The sequence below is a fragment of the Peromyscus eremicus genome, chromosome 1 (genome assembly GCF_949786415.1).
Source record: "Peromyscus eremicus chromosome 1, PerEre_H2_v1, whole genome shotgun sequence".
NCBI classification, from domain to species: domain Eukaryota; kingdom Metazoa; phylum Chordata; class Mammalia; order Rodentia; family Cricetidae; genus Peromyscus; species Peromyscus eremicus.
The window spans coordinates 44,800,041-44,816,180 of record NC_081416.1 but is presented as its reverse complement, the minus strand read 5'-3'; the positions used below and the strand labels follow the sequence as shown (position 1 = coordinate 44,816,180).

Here is a 16,140-nt window from a genome sequence, read left to right as displayed (position 1 = left end):
AACGTATCTAACAGTCACGTTTTGTGGCCTAAAGTTTATGTTTGGTCATGTTCTGGATTTGTGCCAAGCATGGTTACAAACCCACTGGACTGCTCAACCTGTTTTATTTCCTCAGAGATGTATTCTAGGAGAGGCTGCCAACTCTGAGATCCATTAAATTGCTGAATCATCATATCGAGAGGTGTGTGTGTTTGTGTGTGTGTGTGTGTGTGTGTGTGTGTGTGTGTGTGTGTGTGTGTGTGTGTTTCCAGGAACCATCTGGCAGTGAGTTTTCAGCCACTGATTCCCAAGCAGGCTTTCCTCAAGTCCACACTCTGTCCAAATGGCCCTTCATGTTTGTCTGCATAAGGCCTTGACAGCAGCCATAAGTTGAAGACTAAAGCAAACAGGAGCTCTCTTTCTTAGCCAAGAACAAAGTGGGAAGCCATGCCCAGGTCCTCAGAAGTCGGCTCTCTGTTCCACTGGCAATCCCAGCTGACCTTTAATAAAGACTCGTTGTTTGCTATTTTGGTAGACTGGATTAACAGCTTCAAAATGATCCCTTTTAAGGAGGTCAAATGGGAAAGGAACCAGAGCCAAGGTGGGTTTTTTCCTTCCTCTCTTGCCCAATGGGTGAATCATCCACCTCCAAATGGTTATGACATCAAGGCAATTGTTGCCTGGAGTGCTTCGGAAGAGGCTAGGGGTAGGAATAGAAATTCTAATTTCTCCTAGGAAATCAAAGTAACCGTTCAATCTCCGTGTTACTTTTTCAGCCACACAGGTAGCCTTTCTCTTAAATTCAGACATTCTAAATCTGCAAATAATGTGCGTATTTTTGTGCCTTTTTAGACAAAAGTGGGAATTACAGCGTATGTTTTTTTTTTCTTCTTTCTCTTTTCCTTCTTTGCCCACCTCTGTTATTAATTCTTTAATATTTTTCTTTCGGTACCAAAAGAACATCAATCCTGGGTAAACAGAAAAGAGATTTAAGCCCCTCACCCCCCCCCCCTTTGCTGCTAGGAATTCATCATGTAGACAACTCCAATCTCCCATGCTGACCGTTTTCCAATTTCTGGTGCTGTAGAGAGTGTGCAGTATTAGCATGCTGTAGTTACTTAGGGAGTGTGCAGTGTTAGCATGCTGCAGTTACTTAGGGAGTGTGCAGTATTAGCAGGCTGTAGTTGCTTAGGGAGTGTGCAGTATTAGCAGGCTGCATTGCTTAGGGAGTGTGCAGTGTTAGCAGGCTGTAGTTGCTTAGGGAGTATTCAGTATTAGCATGCTGCAGTTACTTAGGGAGTGTGCAGTATTAGCATGCTGCAGTTACTTAGGGAGTGTGCAGTATTAGCATGCTGCAGTTACTTAGGGAGTGTTCAGTATTAGCATGCTGCAGTTACTTAGGGAGTATGCAGTATTAGCATGCTGCAGTTGCTTAGGGAGTGTGCAGTATTAGCATGCTGCAGTTGCTTAGGGAGTGTGCAATATTAGCATGCTGCAGTTGCTTAGGGAGTATGCAGTATTAGCATGCTGCAGTTGCTTAGGGAGTGTGCAGTGTTAGCATGCTGCAGTTGCTATTATCAATTCTTTTGAACAAAGGATGTTATGGTTGATTTTTTTCTACAGAAATAAAACATTTGTTATATTTTATTATAATTGCTTTCTTTGTCACTTACTATTAATCCTATCTCCACCTTATCAGCCTGTGAATAACTGGGATACTTTGGGGTATAGGTTTGTGGATTGTTTCTGTCCTCAGAATTTGCTAGAAGTTAAGTCATTCAGAACCAGGTTCTAATGTACTCACAGATGTCTTTGGCTACTATGTATCTTGATACTGATACTTAGCAAAATTATGTAATTACTAAATGTGTTTCTGGGCATTCAGAACAGAGGTAGTGGAGTGTCACATTAAATTTTATACTTTCAGTATCAAATATATTTTATGCACTTATCCACCATCAAAACAAAACAAAACAAAACAAAACAAAATTCTAAGACAGAATTAGAACTAGAATAAAAATTAGCCTCAGATCCCCTCTATAATACCTATACTAACTATAGAAATTTGTGGAGTTGTCCAGACTTTGGGTCTGGTTAATTTTGGTGTGAGGTGTTTTTATTTATTTGCAAATCTTTAAATGATGAGGTTTTTAAAAATAACATAAATACGTTTCTAATGTGAAGTGGAAAGTCTCCAGAGGAGTCCTAGGATGAAGCTCATTCGTAACCTTTATCATCCTTTAAAGACAGCTCAGGATGTGGCGTGCATCTGCCTGAAGAGGATTTCTGGTCCTTGTTAGGCATTCATGTCCTTGCTACTGCCAAGTCAGACTGAATCAGCCAGACTGAATCAGTCTTTTCCAGTGAGCCATGCTGTGGGATTCTGCTTAATGCAGTATCTTTTAGACTCTCTTCTATGTGTTTTAAAATCAAGACTCTCAGCCACATGATAAATCTGCAGTCATCTATAACAAATATTAAAGCACACTTTATTTTTTTTTCTATCTGCCCGTCTACCTGGAAGCTTCCTTTATAGTCTTCCATCAAGATAATACTCTGCACTATGGTGAGCACAGAAACAGATATGAAAATTCAATTAGCTTCTAGTAGCCAAATATCAGAGGGGTATGCAAATATGCAAAAATGCTACCTCACCTTTATAGAATTTGAAAAAAAAAACCAACCTTTTTAACTCTTAAAATACTTGGATAAAAACATACCATTACACATTTATCATCATTGTTTATTATGCTTAGTCACCACTCTGTAGTGCTTGTTCAAACAGTTATTTACAAATGAATGAAGCATACAAACCATGTAGAATACTTAACAATATTGAAGTATATGCTTAAGTATTATCAAGATAATAAGTTTTATTATTATACAACATTATGCAGTTTACCCAAATTAAAAATTAATAAAGAAATCCTCAAATCAAAGCAAAGTGGAGTCTTCATTTGATCAGTCAGGCACATATTTGTGAAAGATATTTCTAAGCATTTTATGCTTGGATGCCATTACATTTTTAAAATCTGGCTTCTAATTTTTTGTGACTGTTTATATAAATACAGTTTTGTGCTGTTGACCTTAGATGTAGCAAATTCCTAAATTCATTTACTATTCTTATATCATTAGTAGATTCTTTGAGGCTTTTGCAGACACCTTATAAGAAGACAGGTGGTTTTAGCTCTTTCTCCCCTTCCCCTCCCCCATCCCTAGTCTTTTCCCTTTCTCTCCCCTTCCTTCATCTTGTTCCCTTTTCCTCATTCTTTTCTTTCTTCCCCTCCCCTCTGCCCCTTCTCCTCTCCTTCTCCTTAACCCCTTCTGCAACTCGACACTATTGAAATGTGTTTAATTGCATCTACTTTAAATTCTCTAAGACGCCGTTCATACAGTGACTGTTCATTCATGCTGACCACATGTTTATATCACCACGATGTTCTGGCGTTTGGTTTTGCCTCTGTCTGAAATCATTGTCTTTTACCTTCTTGTTTATTTCAGAGTAGGATTTCTTGTGACATGTTTCCATCTTTTCCCTAGAAATGTCTTTATTCAGCCACGTTTTCACTGAATGTCAGGCTCTAGGATGGCGATGACTTAGGTCTGTATTTTGAAGACACGACTCTACCCTCTTCTGACTTCTATCCTTTTAACTGAGAAGCCAGGTTCTGTTTCACTGCGGTTTTTTTGGTTTGGAATATGTTTTCTCTCTCACTGATTAATCTTTTTCTGTGTAGTTTTTAGCAGTTTTACTGCCTACAGATGTTTTACTTCATGTTAATTCTGACTTGGGTTTGTAGTTTTTCTTAAATGTTAGAATTCTCTCTCTCCCTTTCCTAGCAGGAGTTGTCGCACACATATTAAAACCAGCCTCATGTTCTTAGGTCCTTAGACTTTTCTCTGTAGTTTTGATCACTTTTTTTCTTCATGATTCAGTGCAGATATTTTCTTCTGACTTAGTTTTCAGTTCCCCATCACATCCGATCTACAGTGGAGAACATTTTGGGGTTCTTAAAAGCAGCCACTAAAAACAGAGTTTTACATTTTCATTGACTGGTTGTAGAGTCTGATTCTCCAGCTAGTTACACTTTATTCCCTCTGGCTCTGCTCCATTCATCTTCTCAGGAGTTTTTCCCTCCATACATTCCCTCCATACATCTCCCTCCATACATACACTTGGTTTAGGTCCCTTATATTTAGTAGCTTTTGAGTGACAGCTGAACATTAGCTACAGACAGCATCGAGGTGGTGAGGGGATGCTGAGTTCTTTTTCTCTGGAGCAGACTTCCTTTCACACCTTGGTGGAGCTGGAAGAGTGGAGAGACTGGATCACTCTGTTTAAACTGACTCTAAACATGGAAAACGTTCTGGTTTTGTTTCACGCTTCTCCGTGGCAGCAGATGGCAAATCTTTCCCAAAGAGGGCCAGCAAGCAGATATTTCGGGCTCTGTTGAAACACTTGTCTGCCCTCATATATATAACAATATATATGCCTATAAACAATATATAAATTAACGGAGCTGTCTGTGTCCCCATAAACTTTGTTTACAACATCAAGCAGCTAGCTAGGGTTGGTAGCTCTTCGGGCCTCCCTCTCAAAACCCAGATGACTAAGAGTGCTTCTCCCTGAGGCTTTCTATAAGGCTTTGTGAGACTATTGATAGGTTCCCAGGCTTCTCTGTCCAGTGGCTACAACTTTTGAATTAGCAACTGCTTGGATAGGAAAGCAGCCAGGAACTCTGGGTCTCTGCTCTGTACTTACACCATCCTTGTTCCCAGGTTGCTGCTGAGGGCTCTGGTGCGTTCACAGTTTATGTCATTTCTGGGCATAGAACTTTGTTCTTGTTCAACTGGTCTACCAGATCCGGAAGCTGGTGAACATCTTTTGTGAAATTTGGATTTGTGTCTGCCTTAAAAACAAAGGGGAAAATCATTTTTGTCTTTTAGATTTTATGTCTAAAATCTACTCAAAATCTCTTTGGTCACTCTCCACTTTTACCTGGTCGTTTCTACTAAATCTGTCCCATTTTTTTTCATGGTAAGATGATGCTTGTAAACACACAAACAGAGAACAAAACCAGCTGGGCTTCCTGCTTTCCTTTTCTGTTTTATTCTCCACATGGTAGGTAGCCAGAGTACAAAGTCTGGCTTATAAAAACACAAAATGTAAATGAGAGCATTAGTCCTCCTATTACTGCTCCCTAAATGAGAGCAGAACTCCGTAGCGATCCCCCACTGTTCTTAGAACACAAATACAGACGGTAAGGTAGTTTTTTATTACCTGCCTCTAACTCTTTGGCCTAATTTTTTAACATTTCCTTCTAAAACCAGAGCAACAAATTAGTTGAAAAACCTCAGCCTGAAGTTGAGAGCCAGCTGTGAGCCTGTATACTTTGATAACTGTAAATTACTTCAAAGCTGTGTATGGTACTTGAAGGGCTAGGAACAGCCTTAGGTTAGCCAGGCCGTCAGATAGAATAGCTGTGCACTGTGGAGTTGTACAATCATCTAGTTATGAAAATAAGTAAATTAATATATAAAATCAGTAGCATGGCAAGTTGGAAGAATGTTCTCTGATCCCTTAAAGGGGATAGAATTGACAAAATTTTTGAATAGTTTGCCATTAATTTCTGTTTTGAAGTAATTTAAAGCCAAGGCTGTCCCCTTTTCTGTGTTTGTGTGGAGATGTGTTGTTCTCTCTTCTCAAACTCTGTGCCCAGGAGAGTAGGGACCAGTCCAGCCCGGGCCAGTACCTGCAGCATGAGGACGCTGATTTTCGTTGTTCATGTCTTGGCTGATGGAGAGAGAGCTCAAGTGCCTTTGTACCCATGCCTTTCAGGCAGCATCCTGTTCAAGTGGATGACCATGGATCCTGAACTCCCAGAGAAGCAGGAGGACATTCTCTCCATCCTGGAAGAACAGTTTCCCAACCTGCCTCCAAGAGATGACATCATCAGCGTGCTGCAGGAGACCCAGCTCAGTGCTCAGGGTGAGTGACTGTCCTAGCTGGTCACTGCTTCCAGGAGGCGTGGCTTGCCTGTGGAGGATTATCAGAAGGTCAATCTGAGTGTGCTTGCACTCTTCTCTCTTTCTTCGTGCTTCTGGAGGGGTTTCTGGGTTTGTGCTGTCAGTCTGGAAGTGAGCATCTTATGCTGGAACTCCTTGTCCAGGCTTCTGCCTGGGTATTTAGCTAACCCATGGGCTAATGCATTTGGTGTCTACACCCGTTGAATAAGTTCTGTTTTGAGAACATTGCTGGAGCAATGTCAAACACAGTTGGGTTTCATCATTCTGATTTCATTTAGAATAAATGGAGAGAAGATGGCTAAGCCAATGAAATCATTCTCTAAGTCTAGGCCTCCTTGGGACAATGGATTATCCTGATGCACCATTGTTAGTAATAAACAGCCATGTTTCAGTCAGAGCTTAATCTGCACAAGGTTCTGACAGTCAAACTTTGCAAGGATGACCTTCCTGAATCCTCATGACACCCCACTTTGCAGATGAGAACACTGAACCACAGACAGGCCTCCTTGCTCTCCCAGCATCCAATACACATAGCTGTGGCAAGTGAGCTGGGCGGGATCGAAACTCAGAAGGCCCTCTTTTAAGGAGAAAATACTAAATTACAAAGCTTCCTTCCTTACTTTGGAGTTCCCTAGGGGCAAAGTGGTTTATCTGAGGAGTCTCTCAAGTGTATGCTTTATCCAGCAAGTAAGCCCTGTAGGAGACCAGAGCTTACTAGGAAACTCTGGGAAAGAATTAAATCTGCACCTTAGGGTGGTCCCCTGTAGATACAGTGATGGATAGGTGCAGGCCACCTTGGCCCTAAGGCCTGGTGGTTAACTTTTTGGAATTTTGTGAGTTGGCTAATACTGGGTTAAAAGTTTGAAATTAGTCGTGGTCGGTGTTTTAATACCACAGAAACAGAGTGCTATAAACTAGATTTAGTTGTTAAATCAGCAGACCATTGAAATAGTGAGTGCTCCCTAGTCCAGTGGAGAGTGGATCCTCCAAAGTAGGCTCCAGCAAAGATCTCAGATGGCCAGTGGAGTGTGATGCTGGCCAAAATGAGACAAAAAGAGGTTAAGGATATTGGTGGGGCCTTGTCAGCATCTTCCACATACACAGTTTCCTGTGCATGGGTGTGGGTGCATGCCTATGCACAGGTGCACAGTGGTGTCTGTCTTCACTCATTCCCTGACCCACCCCAAGTTGCTGTTGTTACAGTGTATTCTAGAAATCAAAACAAGCCACACTTCACTCTGAGTCAAATGAGATTGTCGAGTAGCCCTCTCTGTTTCCTCATGTTGATGTGATGGACAGCGTGCTCCATACTGGCAGGGTGGGCGGTACACTATCTTCATAAACATCCAGAAAGAATGCCTGTGTCTTCCATGGCTTTATAGTGTATCTTTCAATAGAGAAAGCCAGTTAAACATTAAGACATACTCGTTCTTGTTTGCCTGTGATAGAAATACTTGGGTCACCTGCTACAGCTCTAGAGTTCTCAACAGCATAGCCACTTTAGATTATTCCTGCCATCAAGTGAGGAATTCGGTAACACCTACTGCCAGAGACTCTTACAGGGGTGGTCAGCTCAATTAAGATAGTTTTCATTTGTGTTAGACAGGGTGGCACTAAGCAATGTGGCTTGTTTGCCTGGAATTCTCTATATAGACCAGACTGGTCTCAAACCCCTAGAGATCTACCTGCCGGTGCCTCCCAAGTGCTGGAATTAGAGATGTTCAACACCACACCTGGCTCAATTATGGAAGTTTTATGAGCTACATTTATAAAGTACAATTTACATAAGATTATGCTGGCAATTATACAATTATAGAGGGTCACCTAAATTTGGACCTTTGGGGCTATTACTTGGCTAGTTGGTATGGTAAGATTGTCCACTCCTTCCCTACCGGACCTGCTCTGGGCTCTGGGGACTGACACCTGGGTGTGTCCTGTTCCAGGCTCCCTTGTCTCTGTCGGTCAATGGGAAGAATAGTGAGGGCAGGAGGAAGGACACTAAGGCTGGGCATGCCTTTCCTGCTCCATTCTTGCTGTTTGTCAGGCTCTGGAGACTCCTTTCTCCAGTCCTGGCTCCCTAGTCTTTGTTCTTTGCTGGTCTCTAGCTGCTCATCTTTCATTTTCTCCTTTATCCGTCCACCCTTCTGTAAGTGCCCTGCCACTAAGAACCTCCGTTTGCACTATGAGTGTTAAATTCTATTTCCCGCCTGCATCTTACCCGATATAGATGCTGCCACAAACATGATTTTTGACTTAGTGTGTGTTTATTACAGGTAAAAGTGATACTACAAAACGTTGAACTTGGTAGAATAAATTCTGTACATAACCCCTTGACATGTATTTTTTAATGGATCCCAAGTATAGATTTTTTTTTCCTCTTGTTATCTACAGGTTTAAGTATTGAACAAACAATGTTGAAAGACCTAAAGGAGCTGTCAGATGGCGAAATAAAGGTGGCCGTCAGCACTGTGAACATGACCCTGGAGGTAAGGGCAGGGTGCTTTTCCAGCCAAAACAGATTTCACACAGTTGCTGTCTGAACACTGGGAGTGCAACGTCCTGCCGTGTGAGGCAGTTCTGTGTGAGGCAGGGGGAGGGTTTGCTCTGAGTGTCTGACTGGCCAGGAGGTTATTGTTGCCGTGGAAGCATTGTGTATGCCAGTGAAAACCCTTCACATGTATCTGTGTTTAGTAGTGATTGTAACATACATGATTAGGTTCACTTGCACGTTTTTTTTTGTGCAAACAAGTTGTGGTTTGGCCTTTGTAAGCTGTTTGGTCATATGCCATTTTGATAATCGGCTATGACAACTCCAGTATTAAGAAGGAGCCTCAGCCCTCCAGTATGGTTAATGAATGACTTGGAATGTCTTTATATCTTTCCTTGGTAAATTATCTTTTGTTTACTTTGGGGGTTCCCAACAACTTATGTGTTAATCTTAATTAACCCAACTAATGGGAGCTATATTTTACGGAGGTGCGTCTGTGCCTTTGTGGAAATATATATATGTATTTTACTCTTGTATTTCCTCACTCAGGCTACCTACCCATCTTTGATTGGAGGCATGGAGTTCAGAAGTGTGTGGAGATAAAATTTGCTAGATAGGAATGTCTTTAGAATGGTATATTGCTATTTGTGTCTTCCTTGTGATGATGGTGACTGTCTCAGTGAGTCTATTTCTTGGGAATGGCTGATATACATATTTGGTGTCCACACTTTAGAAAACCCAAGAGCGAACTAGGCCCTTCACTCTGTGACCTCTCTGTGAATTCACCCCAGGGGATGAGCTTTGCAGTTCAGCTCACAGATGCACATCAGTACCAGCAGGGGCTGGCTGTCCTCAGTACCAGCGGCTAACACTTCCGAGCTGATAACTCCTTCTCAATGTGTAGCTTGGTAGATCAATGCAACAGTTTCCATGGACTTTCAGATTGATAAATGCTCCGTCTAATTAGTTGTGGGTGTGAACCAATACAAGAAATGTGTGCAATTTGGGACGTAGTAACTAGATAATCACCTTCAATTAGAAATCTGCCTTGTGTCTAGAAACCCAAGTGAAACATGGATCTTGCAAGGGTCAGTAGCTCTGAGAATCATTTCTACTGGTTCAAGCCTTAGGGTTTTCTTTAGCTCCCCCTCCCCTGTCCCCCCTCATTTAATGGCATCTTATTAGGTTTTAAATGGCTTGTTTGGAATTCCTTTCTAAATTAACATAGAACATCTTGTAATTGCTCAAGGAACTGTCTGTCATTAGTAAGTTATTTTAAGGCTATGAATATCATAGACTTATTGTAGTTTGAATGTACCTTCATCTATATTACAGCAGTATATAATGACTTTGCCAAATATGTTAAACTACAAATGTTTATCAAGCAGAACCAGAGATAGAATGATTGTATGATCTTGACAGTAATTTCCATGGAGGTCCAGTAATTAATCAGACAGTTAAGTATAATTCTGGAATCCCTGTGTGGTTTTCTGGGAGGGGAGAGGACATTTCTGTATATCGACAGGTACAGCTGAAGCTCTCACCAGCTGAAAGCGAGCTGGCATGCTATTAACACTATGTCTGTATTTACATCAGAGGGAGGATGTTAAAGAGAGCTGGGAAACAGAGCAAGGACTCCTTCCTAATATGCTGCAGCTCCCCTGGAAGAGAAGATGCTCACTAATCCAGTGTGTCAGTTGAAACCCCACACATAGTTAAAGGGAGAATTTATTTTCCCCGCTAAGGCATCCTGTCACACAGTGCTGTTTTCCTAACCTTATTTTGGAGGTAATTGGGGTTCAGCATTCCTTTCTGATTCTCAGCCACCTCACTTAAAAAACAAAGACCCGAATCCCCCAAACATTATTGTGTTTTAGAATAGCTGTTCAGTGCTTCTCTCCATCTCGGCATGTCCTCAAGGACGCTCTTCGTTGTTCCCACAGCTTTCTAAATCAGGCTTGTTCTCCCAAGCAGGCTCACATTGGGTTGACACTTTTTCATGGCCCCCAAAAACTCTCTACTTCTTACCCCACCTCTGAGCTCTTACGCAATGCAGTCTCTATAACCGACCAACTGAGACTTCAGTGTGTACTATGAATTCCAGTCAGTGTGAACTGGCTTAGTATATTTAGTTATAATTAGATGGTACTTTTATTTACTTGGGGGTGCTATTTTGACATGACTTTCGGGCAGTTGTGGGCACATAGTAGGTGCTTAGTAAATACAGATATTCATTTGTGATTTGTTTAATATCTGATTGGTTTTTTAAAATTTATTTACTATTAAATTGCTGAGGATTGAACCCAAGGCCTTGGGCTTCCTAGTTAAATTCTCTGCCACTGCCTAGTTCTTGGGGTTTTTCTGTTTTTCTTTTCTTTTCCTTTCCTTTATTTCCTTCCTTCCTTCCTTTTTTTTTTTTTTTTTTTGATATAGTATCTCCCTATGTAGCTCAGGGTGGCCTTTAATTCACTTTCTTTGCCCCTTTTGAACCAGTTTCTTTCAATTATGACTGAAAGCTAACATCAGACAGATTCTTTTTTTAAATGGCCTACACGTTTATATTCAGGGTCATTACCACTTAATTCAGCAGCCTCAGTACTGCGTGAGTAGTTTTGCCAACTAGTCAGCTGTTAAATCATATAGGGCAATGGGATGCTCTGTAACAATCCAGGAGAAGGGAAAAGCACTCCACACGCTTGATGGTCCTCTATGTTGCTCTAAGCCCACCATTGTATATGACCTGGCCTTTGTTTGCCCAATGGACCAATTAATTTTGTTGGATGTAAATATTCAGAAACCCAAGAAGCTTTTCTCCTTGTAAAGTGGGCCATAGAGGGAGCCACAGGCACGGGAGGTAGAAACCACTGATGCTGACAGACAGATTCGGGTGTTCTACACGATAAGGAAAAAGCTTGTAGATACCCATTTGGCATTTTTGATGTAGATTTCTCACAAGTGATAACTGTAACCTAAAATATGTTAATATTAGTTGTGGGAAGAACTACTGTAAAAATCAAATTATTATAGTAACACAGTTTCAGAGCTTTGCTCAGCACACAAGGTTATAAATGAATGTGATTTTGAGGTGTAACAAGTAAAACCCTACCTGAAGCTGGCCAGCAGCGGCAACAACAGGCCTTTGCAGACAGAGCTGCGGGAAGCAAAGGCATTCAGCCCCTTCCCATTTCCTCCAAGGCATTTGAGTCTGATTGCAGCACACACCTCTAAAGGAATGTGCCTCAAGGAGTGACATCCAGTTCCTTGACTGATGATTGTTGAACTGATCCTTTGGGCCTTCTCATTGGTTACGAAAAATGTACGAACATTAAAGCATGTGGTCAATTGGAACTAAAATTACAATTATTCATTTGCTAGCAGAACCATTAGTGATTCTGTTTATTAGGTTCATTTACACCCCAGTAAAGCAGTACATTCAGATGCCTGTATCTTTCCATTCTAATAATGAGCTGCTGAGGTGGGTCACGGTAATACTATAGTAATGGTTCCTTTGTCAACACCTCCTTAAGCATCTCCCTGAAGAGAGGTGTAGAACATTAGCATCTTTACTTTGTGAGGACAAAGGTCAGGCTCTGGGGTGGGGGTTGCTTTTTATCAGCAGCACTAGGATTTATTCACACACAGACAGACACATGCTGTAAGCCGTTGCTAGGGCTGATGTAACGGTGCTGTAAAGGCCACAGGCTACATGGTTCAAAAGACATTGATTATCTTATGGTTCTGGAAGCTCAAGGCCTCACATCAAGATGCTTGCAGGATTAGTGCCTGCTGAAGGTTGGGAGAATGAATGACGTTCCTTGCCTTGTAGAAGCATCATCAAGACCCCTGGCTTTATCTTTATGTCATCTGCCCATGGTGTGGGGCTCTGTGTCCTGACTCCCTGTTCCAGCTTTAAAGACATAAGTCCCAATGGATCCGATCCCACCTGACAACCTCTTTTAACTTATATCTCTAACAGTCCTGTTTCCAAATAAACCCACATTCCAAGTGTTTCCAGTTAGGATTTTGACATATAGGTTTCAGGGGGACATTCACTGTGATGAGATCTTTGAGAAAGCTTGAGATAAGAAAACTTACAGTAGGATTGTCTATGTGAACATGGACCTGTTGCTGCTGTATGCAAATCAGCTTACTGTAAATGAGAAGCACTGGTGATCACAACTCCTAAAATTTAACCCACATTTACAGCTAATGTTCTGGATCATTCTTCTACAGAGCTGGGAGCTGGGAGAGTCCTCCTGACCAGAGCTCTACTATTTGAAACCCCAGGGGTGGGGGTGGGGGTAGAGCTCCAGGGCTGCATTCTCCTGGAGTGACTCAGGGCACTGACTCATCCTGTCCTGCACAGAGATCACTGCCCACAAGGTGCCCTGGAACACAGCCGAGGGGAAAAACACCAGCACTTTCCATTAGCAGCCACAGACAGCACAGACCAGAAGACACACCATGAGCATTGCTCCAACAGAATATTTATTCCAGTTTGTGAATGTAAATGCCCATCATAACCAGTGATTGAAGACTGAGCACCTCTTTAGACACCAATGATGGCATCCCATTGTTTGAGCAAAGATACAGATTTTTTTTTTTAAGTCAAGATGAAAGACCTGCTTTATTTTGTAATAAAATGCATAGTTTCTTTTAGGGAAACTTTTTTTGACTAGCATATTTTTTGAAATGTTAATAAATACTGAAGTGTTTTTGAAAAAAAAAAATGACTTTTCAAAGCCTGGATAAGCCCTTCCAGGTCCTGTTGAACAAAAAAAAGAAAAAAAAAAAAGGGAAAGGAAAGGACATGACTGCTCCTAGGTATGGTGGAGGAGAAAGTTTATTATAGATAAAAGGGAGAGCATAGTCAGAGGCAGGGATATCTGGAAGAGTCTAGTGTGGACATGGCCAGGCTGAGCTGGGCCATGTGGGAGAGGGAGAGGGGAAGGGAGAGAAGAGAGAGGGGAATCAGGTGCAGCAGCTGGGAGGCCAAAGGTCCGAAAGGGAAGGGGTGGGTAACCAAAATGTCTGGATTATATAGGAAAGAGCCTTTGGGGGAAGGACAGTTCAGCCCCTGTGCTGGAGAGTTCAGGGTAGAGTGTGCCAGCCATACCCTGTAACAGATAGGGACTGAGGGGTGCTGGGAGAACCTAGGGGCCAGGACTGCTTTGCTATATTAAATAGGCACCTCAGCTGTTTGTCCCAGGTTTGAAATTTAACACCTATCATGCTGTCTTTTGTAGAAGTTATTATTTTGAGTGGTGTGTTTCTAGGGATCAAACCCAGGGCCTCCCATATGTAAGGCATAGGCTCTCCTGCTAAGCCACATCCCCAGCACTTCCGGGTTCTAAATGCTGGGTGTTTCCATTTCCTTCTGAGTCCGGGTCAGCTTGTCCTTGTTACTGTAGAAGACGATGCGTGATGATGCATGGTCAGTGTGCATCAGACACTGCAATGAGAACATCCAAGCATGAATCCAAACCCTCCTGGAACCCCAAAGAATAAAGGTGCTATGGTAGGTCCCTGTTTTGATGGAAGTGCCTCCAGCATCTGCAGCAGACAAGCCTGAACCTCGAGGCTCACCGCAGAGCTGTTTTTCCTCATGCAGCAATCCCATTTGATGCTTGGGTTGAGTGCCTGGAAGGGATTCGGAAGCTATTTTGAACATACAGCTCCCAGCTTCTCCTGGAAAGACATTTCTCATCCTATTCCACAAAGAGGAAAGAATCTTGAGGATCCAGGGCAGAAGGTTTTAGGAATCCTGTCAGAGCAGAAAGACAGTGGCATCGGCAAAAGCCCATCCCAGCATGGGTGACAGCTCACAAGAGCCGGGAACATGGTGCACACTGCACAGCCTGCAGGCAGCTCAACAGGTTGAAGAACCCCCTTCCCGGGTAGCTCAGTTGCTCTCAGCCTCCTTTTTTATCAGCTTGATTCTAGAACTCAAAATCACACATGATTCAACTCCCTTGCTGCAACACAGTGTTTCCAAATCAGTGTATAAAATGAAGAGCAGCTTGCTCAGCCACCATATTTAATGATGGGGGTTTTCTCTTTATCAAAACAAAATAGGATGGCTCTTCAACGTTGGGAGTAACTCCAAACAACAAAACGCTGTGTATTTGAGGTGTTTGAATTTCACAGTTCTTATGCTGAAGAATTCCAGGGGGGCTTGAAGCAAACAAGAAAATGACTGGATGACTGTCAGGGAGGGATTTTAGGAATCAGCTTGTATGAGGCACACGAAGTGTAGATTGCAAGTTGAAATCATTTTCATGCCAATAATTCATAGCTTCCTGAGCACTGTGGCAGAATGAAGAGATGGAAACCAGACCTGGAAACATGGGCCTTTGTTCCCACTGTGGAATGAGCCGTTCTTTACAGTGGCAAGAACCTGGAGAGAGGATCAGAGTGATCTAGTTAAAGAATTAAGCAGCTGAAGATTGTGACATTTTAAGATCTTTGCAACCTATATGTAGGTACTTTCTGACGATGGCCAAAAATACATCACTGACAGTGTATCACTTACCTTTCTGTCACTGTGATGAAATGCCTTAGATTAATCAACTTATAGGGAAGAAAGGTTTGCTTTGGCTCATGGTTCCAAGGGTTTCAGTCCATGGTGGCTTTGAGTCTGTGGTGATACAATACATCATGGCAGGACATTTGCTGGAGGAAGCTGCTCACCTCAAGGAGGCCAAGAAGCAAAAGGAGAAGCAGGAGGAAGCTGGAGGTTCAATATCCCCTTCGAGGCCTCATCCCTAGCTGCCTAAATTCCCTCTGCTATGCCCAGCCTCCATCATCTCCCAGCAGTATCACAGGTTGGGAACCAGGCCTTTAGCACATGGGCCTTTGATTCAAACTACAGTGTAGCTAAAAGTCTGCGAAAATGTGCTTACTAAAAAATGCATTGGAGTGGAATTTTTATGTTGTTTCTCCAACTAAACTCAACTTGGGGGTAATGTATCTCTCCACTGATGACTTTTCTTTATTTTATCTACTAGTCAATTTCAAATGGACCTTCATGATTCATAAAACACATTCCATCTAGTTCTCCTCTGTAAATGGATTTCCCTAAATGACACCAAATCCTTTTTTATATTTCCTAGCTATCATTTTGTTTGCTATGATCTTAATATTTGCATCTCTCCAAGATTGATACTGAAACTTAATTCTTAACAGTAGTGTTAGGAAGTGAAAGCTTTAGGAGATGATTAGGTTAAATTAGATAATTTTCATAATGGCTGTTTCTAATTTGCAAATAATGGGTTTGCATATTTTCTGAAATTTGACAGTCATCCCTTGCTACCCCTTATAACATGGTGCCAGCAGTCTACTGGGGCTCTGATCCCTGATGTGAGGGGTGGGGGCATGGGACACAGTGGGCAAGCCTGCGAACTTGCTTCTGGTACCCAGTGCTGGTACCCAGTGCTGTGTCACTGAGTGCAAACTTTCTTTTCTAAAAAATGTTCTGTTTCTTATCAACCCTGTGCCCACGGAGAATGTTAACATATCCACGTGTTGTGGATATGAGCATAAGGCTACTAGACCTTTAAGAGGGTGCTTGTCATACACATGTAGAAAAGTACATCCCTTCATGAGATACTGGAGTTGAAGTGCTGCTTCCTTCCTTCCTTCCTTCC

General features: G+C 42.1%; 1 protein-coding gene across 4 annotated transcripts in view; it reads left to right on the top strand.

Moving 5' to 3' along the window:
• Prune2 (prune homolog 2 with BCH domain) overlaps positions 1-16,140 on the top strand; it is a 262,900-nt gene that overhangs the window by 60,502 nt on the left and 186,258 nt on the right. For all 4 annotated transcript variants that reach the window (XM_059259935.1, XM_059259952.1, XM_059259943.1 and 1 more), the window contains exons 5-6: positions 5,819-5,968; positions 8,398-8,492. In XM_059259935.1, coding sequence (XP_059115918.1) covers positions 5,819-5,968; positions 8,398-8,492 — 245 coding nt within the window. The remainder of the gene's footprint in view (positions 1-5,818; positions 5,969-8,397; positions 8,493-16,140) is intronic.